Source organism: Anas acuta, chromosome 6 (genome assembly GCF_963932015.1).
Source record: "Anas acuta chromosome 6, bAnaAcu1.1, whole genome shotgun sequence".
NCBI lineage: Eukaryota > Metazoa > Chordata > Aves > Anseriformes > Anatidae > Anas > Anas acuta.
The window spans coordinates 5,490,151-5,504,714 of record NC_088984.1 but is presented as its reverse complement, the minus strand read 5'-3'; the positions used below and the strand labels follow the sequence as shown (position 1 = coordinate 5,504,714).

At 32.2% G+C, this 14,564-nt stretch overlaps 1 protein-coding gene across 10 annotated transcripts in view; it reads right to left on the bottom strand.

Moving 5' to 3' along the window:
- The window catches only part of LRP1B (LDL receptor related protein 1B), a 666,036-nt gene that overhangs the window by 178,830 nt on the left and 472,642 nt on the right, over positions 1-14,564 (bottom strand). For all 10 annotated transcript variants that reach the window (XR_011098017.1, XM_068687099.1, XM_068687103.1 and 7 more), the window contains 5 exons: positions 10,491-10,622; positions 9,293-9,520; positions 6,346-6,520; positions 5,939-6,033; positions 1,091-1,240 (listed from right to left, as the gene is read on the bottom strand). Coding sequence is in view for 9 of the 10 variants with exons in the window: in XM_068687099.1 (XP_068543200.1) it covers positions 1,091-1,240; positions 5,939-6,033; positions 6,346-6,520; positions 9,293-9,520; positions 10,491-10,622 (780 nt within the window). In the remaining variant the exon portion in view is untranslated. The remainder of the gene's footprint in view (positions 1-1,090; positions 1,241-5,938; positions 6,034-6,345; positions 6,521-9,292; positions 9,521-10,490; positions 10,623-14,564) is intronic.

Here is a 14,564-nt window from a genome sequence, read left to right as displayed (position 1 = left end):
TGTAAACTCTTTATTCTATATCCCAAATGGATCATAACTGCTGTAGCTTCTGTGAAGCACAGATAAAGACAATACCATATATGTTTCAGTGACAGCATTGGACAAATGTTCTTTACAACATCTCATATTAAAGACCTTCAACAGTTCCCTGAAGTAAAGGTCATCCATTCATTCAATTCAGAGTCACAATCAAATCAATGAAAGATGATTTTTCCATATTAACATTCATGACTCCTTCTGACACAAAACTTGCTTTTGTTTATGAATGCATATATAAAAAAACATCCCTTCTCTAACTGATTTTGACAGCATTTACAGCTCAATACTGGCCAAATAGTTTCACAATAAAAACTCCTTTAAGCAGCTTTTACTTTAAACTATAACAACTTACACTGTGTGTATAAAGTCTTTGGGGTTCCTTTGAAGAAATTTTCAAAAGCACACCAGCTATATGTGCACTATACAGTTAATCAAATAAAATACATTTTTAAAGAGACTGGTAGTTGATTAGTCAACTATAACAATAAAAATCTAGTTATAAACAGAACTTATTTGTGGAAAATCCAAGATAAATATAAATCGCGTTGAATTAAACCAGAATAAAGGTGAGAAAAGCATTTAGAAGTAAATAAAACACTAGTTCTGAGTTAAACTGTAATTTCTTAACACACTGTACCCTAGAAAGGGCAAGAGATGAAGGTACATGTAAGAAGCATTTGAATCGACAAAGATATATTCTCATAATATTCAACATTCTCCAACTTAAAGACTATTTAAGTATTTTTACATATGTTACCTCTCTTCTTCAGTTTGTGTTTTTTTTTTTAGTTTAAAAGTATTTAAATTATCCCAATATTTCTAAAGTGCAAAGCATAAAAAAGAAAAAAGTTGATTGAATACAAAGAATATTAGCAGACATCTGAAAATCCAACTCATCTATTTATGAAAATGTTTCTTACAAAACCAAATCTTACTTTTGCTGTATGCATTATCTACATTAAAACAACAATAACGTTTACAAATTTTTGACAGTTCACAATTAATTAGCTTCCAATTATTTGAAAATTATTGCTATTACAAACTTACTTACCCATAATGGTTAAAGCTGTGGCTTTTGGTAAGTATTCTTTCATGGACTCTATTATTTCAAGATTACCACCATCCAAGTTGCATCTATTTATGGTTCCATTTCCCGAACTTATCCAGTAAAGTTTGTTCTCCACATAATCTATTGATAAACCTGTAATTAACACATGCAATTTTAACTGTTTGAAAACCTAATCTACATTTAGCATTAAGCTGTTTTAACAACAAAAATGTGTTCAAGAAAACAAAGAAACAAACAAACAAAAAAAACATAAAATTGTTATCTATCTACTCAAACTTTAAAAAACAAATCAAGAAAACCAAATAAGATCAGACATTTTTAGTGAAAAACAACATGCTTCTTGAAATATTTCTGCCTTTATTTGTCCAAACATCTACAGAAGTCAATCAGGTACTGACAGATGAAAGTATCATCTGGCAGAGAGCTACTTGAAGGAACTGAGGTCCTAAGAGATGTCATTAACTACTACCAAATGCCAACCAGAAGCCAACATTTTTATTCTAAAATTATGAATGTATATTCTTAAAACAATCTTTTTGTGTGTGTGATTTTAAGAACTAAGAAGAGTCTGTTCTCTCCCTAAATGCATAGTCTTCTGCTTAGAATGCTGACAGAGATTAAAAATACCAAAACTTAATGACAGTACTCAATAAATTTATAGTTACTAATTTTAATTTAATTTCATAGTAAACTGTCTTCATGATCAACTCTTTGGAATTAGAAGCAAGAGAATTTAGAAATAAAAATATTTGCAAAATAGCCTACTAAGTAAACAAAGCATATAATATTCTGGAAGACAGTACAAAGAACTAAAAGATAATATATTTCAGACTTCTCAAATCCTTTAAAACTGTTGAAAAAATTGCAGCAGGAGATTTTCCACAGTGAAATACACTTGGCATGGTGACAATACATGCCATAATAATTTGCTTTGGTATTAGACTTTTCCCAGAAGTCGTATTAGGCAGCAGATGATTGCCAAAAAATACTGTATTTCACTACAAAGGTCAGCTTCTAGAAGGCACGAAATACTCTTCTTCCATCCTGTAATCCACTTCTCTGTAGAAAGTCAGATAAATTTTAAAAATTCTGACAGAAGAAAGTAGTGCCATGTGATGCAGTACTACGAGCTTGCATCAGGACACTACTTTACGCACAGCTGACATCGTAAGCCAAAAGGTGTCCACTTTGTAAGCTTTTCAAATGTAGTCTTCTAGTTCCTTTACAGTTACTGATATTTGTTCTGCTCTCTGCAAGTGTATCACCCAGAGGAAAAACAACAAAAGCTAAAGAGAGGATACTGGGTATTGCCTCAGCAGACTGATCTTGCAACATCTCTTTGCAAAGAAGTGATCCCCAGCTTGTAAAATAAGCACTGATCAAAGTGAAAGGGTAGTACCACAAACCTTGGAGACACTTGCAGTACATAGGAAACTTTCGTGAGAATCTGAATGAACCTTGCCACGGATTTACAAGGGTAACACACAAACAAATATTAAGGTTTCCTTACTATCATATGGATAGAATTTGCTATTCCCAGTAAGTCCTGCCTGCTACTAGATAGCTGCTCACTGATTTCATGCAGACAGGTCTATTAATGGGGTTGCTATGAATGTTATCTATACAGCAATTACAATGTTATGTTGCCAGGTTTTCTACTATGTTAGTTATTAAAGTAATGTTTCTACGCATGGGTATACCAAAACATGGTATATCTGAAGCCACTATCTATAGAAGTAACAACCCCATCTATTGGGGCTGCTTGGGTAGGCTACCCAAGTCTACCACAGCTTGTTTTCTTGGAACGCTTTCCTGTAGTGTTATACCACCGCTACAAACTCAGAGTGCTTCAAAGAGCCTAGAATCATCACCTAGATAAGAACTGCTACTATTCTTAAGAGTGAGCTCACACATCTATTTTGAGTAAATGATGTAAAAGAAAACATACTGCAATATCCTGAAAGAACTGTCATAGCGGTGACCTGCTCTTACATGTAATTTTACTGCACATAGACCTAACCTGGTCCAATTAATAACCTGAAGCCTTCTCCAATTCCTCCTTCCAACACAACATTAAGCAGCAAATGAATGGACTGAAGATCAGGTCCTGGTCAGGTCTAAAATTAAACTAGACAGTCAAAATGAAGTCAGAAAAATAATTATACAAATGGTATCCTCCTCACAAATAAGATCAAAATAATTTAATATCATAAAAACTGACATTTTTAAATTAAAGTTTTTAATATTGAAAACAGACACTTATGTGTCAGTTAAAATACAGGTATGTTAATAAGAATAATTGAAATAAAAGATTAAAAATATTCTCCAGAGAGTGTCATCTCTTGCACATTCTTAATAGGAATACAATATTCCATAATTTAATAATACTGTTTTCCTTAAAAAAATCCAGTGGAAGCATGCTTTTTATTTCTAGAGCTTTACAACAAACTCCTTAACCGAAGATAAGTTCCATGATCAAATGATCTGCCTCACAAAGCATGAAGATAAATATAGCAAGAAATCTGAATCCCTAAGAAAGTAATTTAATGGAACTCCATTGACTAGTTTTGGTTTTTGTTGTTTTTTTTTTCAACTGATCTATATATGTCAGTATTTGAGGCTTTTAGAACTGCAAAATGGACTATTAAGTTTTAACTAGCATCTTAAGAGAAAAATAAGAGACAAAATTTGTCTTTGTAAGATTATCAGTTTCCAAAATATTTAATCTACACATGTTGGTGTTAATACAAAATATTTTAACTGAAATTATCTCATTCTTTCAAAACCAAACTCAAACTGAGAAAAAAAAAAATTGTTTTCAAGACAACTGTAGAAAACAAATGTTCAGGACATTTTAATAAGCCATATATTTTTCAATAATCCACCCGTGAATTCACTTATTAGATCATTCACCTCATTCTCCAAATACTCCAAACTAGCACTACATGAGCTGGAGTATTCCTTATAGAAAAACACAGTTTCTTGGCTTGAAATGAAATGCTACTTTGGCTCTTCAGCAGTTTTTTTCTTGTTCTTAATATGGAACTTCTTGTGCTAACAATAATGATAATTTAAGCCATTAAAACTGGTATTTTGCACATGCATGAGTATTTAGAGCATGATGTTGGAAATTTAACACTTGTTTTATCTACAAAACAATTTATCTGATTTTTCCTCAGATATACAATGGAATCTCTTTTCATTGTTCATCCTGACTGACAATAAAACTGAGCCAAGATGTCTACCAATTATGAAATATTTCAGCAATAGACAGGTGCAAACTTTACTTTCCCTTTACATACATATATACACACACAATTTACTTACTACATGTTTTATGACTTATCACACTTTCAGACAGGCAAGAAGAAGGGAGAAACAACTAAATCTCTATGGTCTCCTCTGTCTCATTATTATGTAAAAGAACTTTCAATCTGGAATGAAACCTATTCAAGTAACTCAGATCTCAAAGGTGTTAAATTAATCTAATACTACAGGAAAAAAAAAAAATCTCGCAGCTCTGTGGTGAAGTAAAAAGTGTGGTGAGTCACAATCCTCAGTCCTACAGGCTTACAGGAATGTTTAACTGGATGAATAGTCCATCTCATACCACTGAGACTCTATGTGCATGAAGAAAAATGTCACAAAACCCACATAGATTTGCACATGCAGCCTTTGACCGTACTGATATATTTACAGAAAAAGAGGAGTACTTACCACTCTACCATGCATTTTGTTCAGTGGCTTTACTGCTACTCAGAACAAACTCAATGACAGAAACCATAAGGACTGCAATTTAGGACCTTGTGACCTATGATCACAGGATATTCAGTGCAATAGGTTGCACACAGCCTTACTTCTTAATATTGTCCAAATATATGAGTTTATGCTTCACCTCAAAATTAGTGGCTTTGTCACTCTTTTCCTCCAAATAAACAGACAACTGTTTTTTCAGGTGGATAGAAATCAAATCAAACCAAAAATAAAACAGTTGCCAAATGTTTTCTATAAAATTCTTTGGATGTATTGTCTAAAATGCATGTTTTGTTTGCTCTATCTTATTTCATTCATTTTTTTGCTTCTGAAAGTTTAATACACTCAGTTATCAAAAGCCATAAATTATTTAAAATATAAACACTTTATTGATGGGTTTTTAATCTGGCAAAGGTAACTGAGATAACTACTTTAACTCCCTAAACAAAAATGAAATCACAAAAAGAAAGGAATATGAACAACAACAACAACAAACTATCACACATAGAGAAGATATAATTTTCAAGAAAGTGCTCCAATTTACCACCAATTATATTAATTCTCAAATATTAAAAATTAGGTTAAGTCATATCAAATGCATGCTCCAATTTCTGCTCTCTATACATAAAAAAAAAAAATAAAAGCCAAATTATCTTTCATTGTGTAGCTGGGGCTGGGATTCTGTTGAGGATAGTTACAAATTTCCACCAGTAAAAGAATCCTCTCACATTGATTAAATTGATTAAATTAATTAAAATCCCACTCTCTACACTTTTTTTTTTTTTTTTTTTAAATCCATGTCCTAAAGTGTAGAGATACAGGTGGGTTCTACTTCACCTGTGGTCCACATAACTAAGAGTATACTTAATGCATTACAATAGATTTCAACTCAATTAGAATGGGCCAAAAATACCTTAAATGGTGAAACACAAAAATACATTAGTGTTTTCCATGCCTTTATGCATGTTCTTATCACTTTTAGAAAGTACATCACGGTATATTTACACAGCATTTCAATATATTGTTTGTATTAAAGTATTGTTGAATGAAAAAAGAAACAGCAAAAATGGTATTTACCAACAGGATCTTTTTGATTCTGAAAGAGAATTTTGCTGTTGCTGCCATCCATGTTTGCCACGTTAATTGTGTTTCCATCGGTCCAATAAAGCTTACTTAAGAAGAAAATAAACATATTGAAAATGTCGCTTTGTGTACACAATATTTTTAATGCACCAGAAGTGAAAACATGTTTATAAATTTAGAAGTAAGCAAAATATACAAATAGCAATTACATGATTTAATTAATACTAAGCTTTAGTAGGGAAACATTATTCAGTTAAGAAATTCTCAGAAAAATCTTTCAAATGGATACATTTAGTTCAAGTTTGAAAGACAACAAAATGGGCAAAAAAAAATCTGAATGAAGAAGAAATCGTCTGATGAGCTTTAGAACAGTTTAATTATTAAAACCACAGATATCTTACCCTTTTACTGGGTGAACTGCAAGACACTGAGGTTTATCAATTCCATGGATGATCGAGGTTTTCAAGGAACCGTCTAAATGTGCCACATTAATTTGTGTTTCATCAAATTCTGAGCTAATCCAGTATAAATTCCGTGATATCCAATCCACTGCAAGACCTCTGATACTCTGAATATCTGCAAAAATTAGAAGCAGTTGTTCTTTTGATTTTCTTTCTAGACTATTCTCAGTCTTTGAGGGGAAAAAAACAAAAACAAAACAAAACCAAACCACCAAACAAACAAACAAACAAACAAAAAAAAAAAAACAAGCACACAATATATTCTACATTTTTTTATGTGCAATACTCTGAGAATATGTATTTGCAAACTGGTTATTGAGAATGAGTAATCATGTTTCTTCTTGAATCTGACACATCTGAATAAGTAACATGGAATTTGCATTAAGGATTTGGGAAATCCTCCCTTAATAGTCCTAAGAAAATAACATAAAACCTATTGTTCAAAAATAATAATAAGAGAGACTCACTGTTTTCATAGTGCATTCCTCTATTTAAGAAAGTATTTGTTACTCAGTGAGCTATTAAAAAGTGTTTTTTTGAAAAGATGATAATGTAGACTGAGTTAGCCTCGACTAGGTAGTTTAAAGATCAAATTTAATAACCATAAAATTACTTGTGAAATAAGAAAAAGGTTCATATTTGTGCAGTCGCAAGTCATACTTAACATATAGAATACTAAGAAGCTTTCTAAAACAAAGCAATGCTGAAGCAATGCTGAAGCTTAAAAGCCTACTTTCTTTATCACTGAGCAGGTTCACTATATAAAATGTAAATGGTTCAACACCACATAAGTAGGTAGGTAGCTACAGCACTGAAGAAGCTATTTTTTTTTTTTTTTTTTTTTTTTTTTAGTTCTGGAGCTGATATGTAATATGAAATGTAATATGAAATGGTATGTAATGATGAAAGACTTAACTTCTTCCTTAGGCTTTGAAAAGGAAGGATGTAATGCAGCTGTTAAGAACACCCTAGCCCTAAAACAAAGTAACAAGAAATCTACTTGTATTCACTGATTAAAGCTTAAAGTGTAGTTTATCAAGAGCCACTGGAGGAAACTACTATTCTTATTGTAGATATGATACTGGATATGAACTTCAAAATAAGGAAAAATGAGAAAGAAAGATAATTTCTGAAACAATGTATTTTAAAGTCTGTGCAGATAAAGTCTGCACAGATAGCTCTCTCCAGAGTCTATCACAAATAATTTTGATTAAATATGCAAGACTTTTCATGGGAGATCAATGACTAACGAGAATAGGCACTGCAGCATTAGAAGAAGTGAGCCTATTAGAAGGAATCAACCTCTGATGGTAGCCAGTACAAGTTGAGCTAGCAAAATATGAATAAGATATGCTTAATTAGACAGCTTCACAAGTCTCTTTGCATGTGAAAGCCTTCATTAACATATTCATTAAGAATGGTAACATCTGCTAATATCTGCCTTAAATGCTGGGTATAAAATCAGTACTTAATGCCAAAGTAGCAAAGTGATGTTCTCCCTAGGCTTAGCGGTGATTCATACTGCATCTTTGTAGGTGAGGAAGCAGGCCAAGGGTGATTTCATTATAGTTCATAGTTTGTACTTTTTTTACATGTTTAAATTACATAGTTTGTAATTTAACTTGGTTACTTTCACTGACAGAATTATTGCCACTGACAAATTAACATGGCTGTTAGTTTGACTTGGCCTGCATATATGTAAGGTCAAATGGTTATTGTGCATAAGAAAATTTTCCAGCTTTCAAGAATGCATCAAAAGACACTGAAAACACAGCCTTGACCCATTTTAAACTGTTTCCTTGTTCCCTTGTTCTTTTTTTTTTTTTTTTTTTTTTTTTTGGTTGGAAGAACTAGAAAAACAAGGATTTCATCCTCTTAAAATGATTAAAGTATGACTTCAGCATCCTTGTGACACTGGTATGAGACTTCATCCAATGGGAATCCTACTACTATATGCCTATAAAGCTTCTTAATTTTTTATGACAAGTATAAAAATGTAACTGTTAGCAAATGAGTAGCAAATGAGATCATTCACACAAAATAAGTAGTCCTTATAAAGTCTGGATACATCAGAACGTGATAATTTTGCAAAGTTTATCTAGTCTGCAACAGAAGCTAACATCAACTAAAAAAGATATAAAATTATGAAATAATGCTAAATATAATAATAAATATTATGATAATGATAAACAGAAACACATGGTGAGTCAATTTCATTAAGCTTTTTGATAAGTTTCTTAATTTTTCACTGTATGTTTTATACAGTAAAACAATGGTGTAATTCTACTACCATTTAAAACCAAACCAAACCAACCAACCAAACAAATTCTCTTTTGGACACCTCAGTTCATGATGTAGAGAAGAACTTCAAGAGACACTATAAAACTTGTTCTACTGATTGGTACTGAAAATTGTCTCCTTGGGGATAGCAGAGGAAAAATAAAGATACCCACACAAATAAATTAATTTATCAATCTATATAGTCAAGCGGGGATATTGCTATGCTTGTCCAATGACTTTCTAAAGTTTGCTAATACCAAAGAAATTTCTTCTCAAGTGACACCTGGGAAAGAATTTTTTTTTGCCCCCTTGGGTTACCTATTCCAAAAAAGTATTTTCATTTTTTTCATTTGCTTTCAAAATGAAAAACATCTGATCTTACAAAAGTGAGTTATTTCTTTCCTCCTCTTCCTCTTCAAATATACACTCAACAATTTGCCTCCAGATAGTCACTGTCAGACATTTCTGCTTTTTAAATTGTTCTCCTATTGTTTATATGAATTATCCAATACCAGTGAAAAGTATACCAAATAAGAATATGAACACTTAGAACACATGAACATTTACCTAAAATTATTTATTTTTAATTCAGTATTATGCTATTTACCTCTTGAAATAATGGTTTCTAAGCCAGTCCCATTAATGAAGGCACGCTTGATGGTCTGTGTTTTCACATCAGTCCAGTACAACCGTTCCTCAACAGCATCAAAATCTATGACTGTCACATCGTCAATGTCAGGAACAGTGAAGGCTGTGATGAAGTTGAAGTATGGGTTCTCTATGTCCACTCCTCTTATTTCAGAATGCCTTGCATAAAGAAGAAATTTCTTCCTTTCTGTTAGAAGACAGGAAAACATCACCTCATCCTCTTTATATCATTGCTAGCAGAAGTCAAAGTTAATTGTTTAAAATCAGGTTACAAATGTGTAAATAGAGTTTGTATGAATTACTTAATATCTCCAGAAAACCTGTGCCTAGTAACATTTGAGAAATAACGTTATAGAGCACAAAAAATCACGGGAAAAATATATTAATTTCGTATACTAGATGTGATGTTACTGTTCCACTAAATCAATACAATCTAGTGAAAGACTAGGGAAAAATCTTGAATAACATTTAAAATTTTCTATTGCACTTATCCCAACGAAAAAGAGTTTAATTTGCATATTGTAACAACTATTAACCTTTGGTATATTTCAGGGGAGCAGACTATTGCTGTAACAGGAAAGTTCCGCAATCAACAAAACTCAGTAGAAATTCTAGAATGTATATGTGGAATATTACAAGGTGTATATTACAAGGTTGTACAGATAATGGACACAATTATTTGACATTCAGTGGTCTTTTATAGCTTTAAAGTGTTTATTATATATTTTTTTTAAATAAAATTCTCCTACAAGTCTATATGTCTAACATTTGCTTTTTGTTTTCTTAATCCTTGTAAATGAAACTAAAACAATTTTAGAAAAACAGACAGAGATTAAAGCAATTAAGTATCTTTTTAATATTCATCTTAATTGACTCATCATTTTTTGATGACGAACCTTACACCATAAATCCTTCTGTTTTGCAGAGGTAAGTTCTACTGACATATCATACACACAAGCAATAGAAAATATGATCATGGTAATAAGTATCAACGTTACACATAACCCATATATGAGAATAAGTTGTCAGTTCTGAAAAAGGAGATGTCTCTTTTAATCTATCATTAAAATGCTCTGTAGAGACTGTTTCTAAGGCTATTTTAATTTGTCCAGTTCAAAGTCTTAATACAATTGTCACGCCTTGAGAGGAAAACTTACCATAACATGTTTTCTTGTCTAAAGAAAGTTTCATCAGATGTGGACATGCACATGCAGCACTTCTGTTGTGATTGATCAGACACATATGAGAACATGGACCTCTGCCCTCATTAGCAGCACATGGATTGGAAGCTAAAATTGTACAGGGAAAAAAATATAAAAATAACATTTGGAACTAGTCACCATTCTTGTAGTACCAAATATTTTCTCATTAGATCATGATTACCATTTTAATCCTAAGTTGATTTCCTAGCTTTACACTAAAAACAAACAAGATTCTAGGGGAAAATTTAACTCATTAGCAGTTCAAGATTTTTTAATAAGATTTTTAATATTAGTATTCTGAGAAGTGAGAAATACCTTATTCATTCAAATCTGGAGTAACACAGCAAAGAGAAATAAATATTTACATAGAAATGTAACCAGATATCAAGATGTACACCTCATTTTAAAGTGCAATACTAAAATCTGTTAGTAACTATACACTGTAAGGCCTAATCTTTGTTAATTCCTTCAAATTTCTCAATGAAATTTATAGCTAAATGACATTTAAAAGCTAACTGCTCAAAATGTGATCAATACATTACTTATGAAGTTTAATGGCCTTCTCACCTTCTTACTGATTTGACTCTTGGATCTCTTCCTTTGTTTATAGCTTGAGGAGAGGAACACCCTTATTTAGTTTCTTGTTGTATATTTAGTATCATCACACAATATTCCTCAAACAAAATTTTAAATTGCAATAACTCATTCCTCATTAAAGACAGTCAGGAGCCAAATGAAATTGTAACTGTACTGAGTTAGTAGCTGCTTCTAACATTACAGAAAGCTGTATTAAAATATTTTGCTAAGTTAGCAATAATTGCCAGTGATGTGTCTTTTTGTGACATTAAAATGTGATTGTACAAGGTCCTATTTTAGCTGCCATGCTATTAACCTTGTCTCATTTGCTGGTGTAAGGTACCTCTTTTGTCAAAGCAGCATAAGCTATACTGGTGAGAGAGTGGTGAAAATTCTCTTTGAAGAATGACCAGGACTACTGAGCTTGTACTTGTAATCATTTTTCCTAGGCTGATAATGAAATCATGGCCAGATTTTTTTAAAGTTTAGGCAGTCACAAAATTTACCATTCCAACTTCATGAAGTCAATGGATAAAGTTTTCCCAGTGAGATATTAATTTTGCAGTTTATTTATAACATTTAAATATGAACAATTGCATACTCCTAACCAGGAGGCATGGAATAAAAACTGTCAGTGAGGACATAAACAATACATTTCATTTTGTCAAGAGCCAAAGCTTATACCGCGAGATGAACTTCAATAAATTCAGTGCTTCCCCTCAATTTGACCTACTAATTAGAATATTAGTGGAAAATCTAACATGAAAAGATGATTTGAAAACATGCAAAACATCTACTTTTTTCAAAGAAAAACCTCTACTAAATGTAATTTTTTTTCTTCAAGCAACTTCCTACATTTCTCTGATCAAGATGTGCTGAAATTGCTTTAAAGACCAACAAGCAAACTAATTGAAGAAGACTTCTTAGTGTTACAAAACCTGGAAAGTATTGTTATCTTCATTCATTACTACACAAACACGGAATGAAAATTTCAAAAACTCTGATTAATGGGTTAATAAAATTCTATCCAGCATCTCCATCATTCTATCAAAAAAAAATCACATTTTTTTTATGTATTATTTTTCCATTAAGTCCCTTTCAAGCACTAGTAGCACTGGAGGCTAAATAGCTTTTTCCCAGTCTTTGCTATTTTTCCTGTTATTCCAAGGCTTATTGAAAAGAAACATCAGGCATCCTCTTTGTCATCGTTTCTAAATCTGATAAGAATTCAGCTGGGTCAGTAGACTTAAAAATATTCAGTCTTGGTTAATAATTAAATATCTTCTTTAACTGATAACAGACTGTAAATACCCTTTTATCTTTATGTGATGGCTACATATTGATTTTAGAGTAAACTGTCATAATCTAAAAATTGTGTATACGAGCACATGTATATATTCCTTTTTCATTCATACTGCTTTCATTGAGTAACAATTAAGTCCATTCTCTACTTTTTAATAAAAAAACAATTCTCTTGAAGAAAAATAGGTATGCCTATTAGGTATTGGCCTGACTGACTCACAAAACTTTGGATCTTTCATTTCCTTGTGCTAGTTCTAACACTTCTAATTCTATCGTGAATCACCATAAAACCAATCCTTACTTATCTTCTCCATGCCATTTAGAATTTCACAGACTTCTTTTGCAGAGAAGCCTGTCTATAAGCTTTATTTCAAGAAGCAGCACCTTACCTTACAAAAACCTTTCACATACTTTTGATCAGCCTGTCAAGCTTTCTCTGTATCTTTTATATGATCTGCTTACAGCATTCAAGATGCAGGAGTGCTATGGATTTATACAGCATCACAGTACACTGTGTGGTTCTTTATTCCTTTCCTAATCATTTCAACCAATCTATTTTCCTTTTGATCACGGCAACCCACAGAACTGGTGTTTTCATCCAACTAGTCAGCCTTTTGCATTATTTAATTGATTTCCACTCCTGATTGCTTGTCAATCTAGTGCTCTTACAGTAGTGTACACAGTTAGACACGTCACTCTTCATCATCTTCTTTGCAGTCTTCTTGACTGCTGTCTAAAACATTATTTAAACAAAATGTTTTTTTTTCTTGACCAGTAACCCTTAAAAAGCTCCAGACGTTCTATCACCAGTTGACAAATGAAAGATTACCCTGACAACCTCTGAATATGCATTCGCTATGGACCAACTTATATTAGCTTCATATTGAACCCTTCCCTTCTTGGCATCAGATTGCAGCTAGGAAAAAAAATAAAATAATATTCTACTTTAATGGTGGATGACATGATTAAATTCTGCCTACACTTTCAGATATATGCACTTTACTTACATCAAAAGGATACTTTTAAATCGCTGACAATCTATTCTCCGTATTATTTAAAACCAGTTATAGATCTAACACTCTGCTCACCATCAATATTTCCTGTAGTGTTGCTTTTCACAGGTCCAGAGACCATTCTACAGTACTCGGTCAAGACAAAATCTTTATACTACCTGATTGTATCTGATTATTTCAGCATTAATTTTTGGAATTTACAAGTTAGCCCTGATCAGAAAATACACTAGTTCTCATATATCTATTTATAATCTATATTCTCTATTTCAGTTTCAGTTTTGAGTCACTCAAAGATTTAGTCAGTATCATTCATACATTCACCATGAACCAAAATAGACAAAGGGAATAGCAGTAGCTCAAAGATAGCATGGTTCTTCATGGTACTCTACTGTATGCAGCATAACAGCTTTATGGCAGTTCTGAAGCTCTTGTTAATGAATCTCTCTCTTTCCCCTTCCTCCTCGCCATGTCCGCTTTAGCCACCCAAAGGAATGGGCTTCACTTAAAGCTAAACAAAATCAGGCTGTTCACATTTGCCAGTAAAATTTTCTCATTTTTCTTTCAAACAGAAATCTGCAAGAAGGCTGACAGGTACAGGAGAGTACACAGTTTAAGATGAAAGGGTACCACAAGAATCATGAACAGAGAAAATTGAAATTAATGAGATAAGTTCAATACAAAGAATACAGAATATATGGAATTCCTGACTTTAAAAAAGCATACTGATATACCAGGCAGATGAAAAGCACAGATGTAAAAGAATAAGAAAGGTTGTACAGGGCACAAATGATATGGGAAAGCCAAAGGCTATGGTACTTTTACACAGTGGGTGCTATATTTTATAGAAAACTATCCTCAGAATTAGAAATTTACTGTTAAATTAAGTAACATAAAAGAGAAGTGACAAAGAATTAATTGAAATCCAATGGTGAAAAGTTACAACAGTGAAACGTTATGTGAACAAGTAACTGAGAAATGAAATGGCTGATAAAAATCAATATATATACTGCAATAAACATGGGGGAAAAAAAAAAAAAAAAAAACACAAAAAAACACACAAACAAAAAACAATCCCAAGTTATAGATACAAGGATGAGCACAGAACTAGCATCTATATGTCCCAGATACTTTTCTGAAG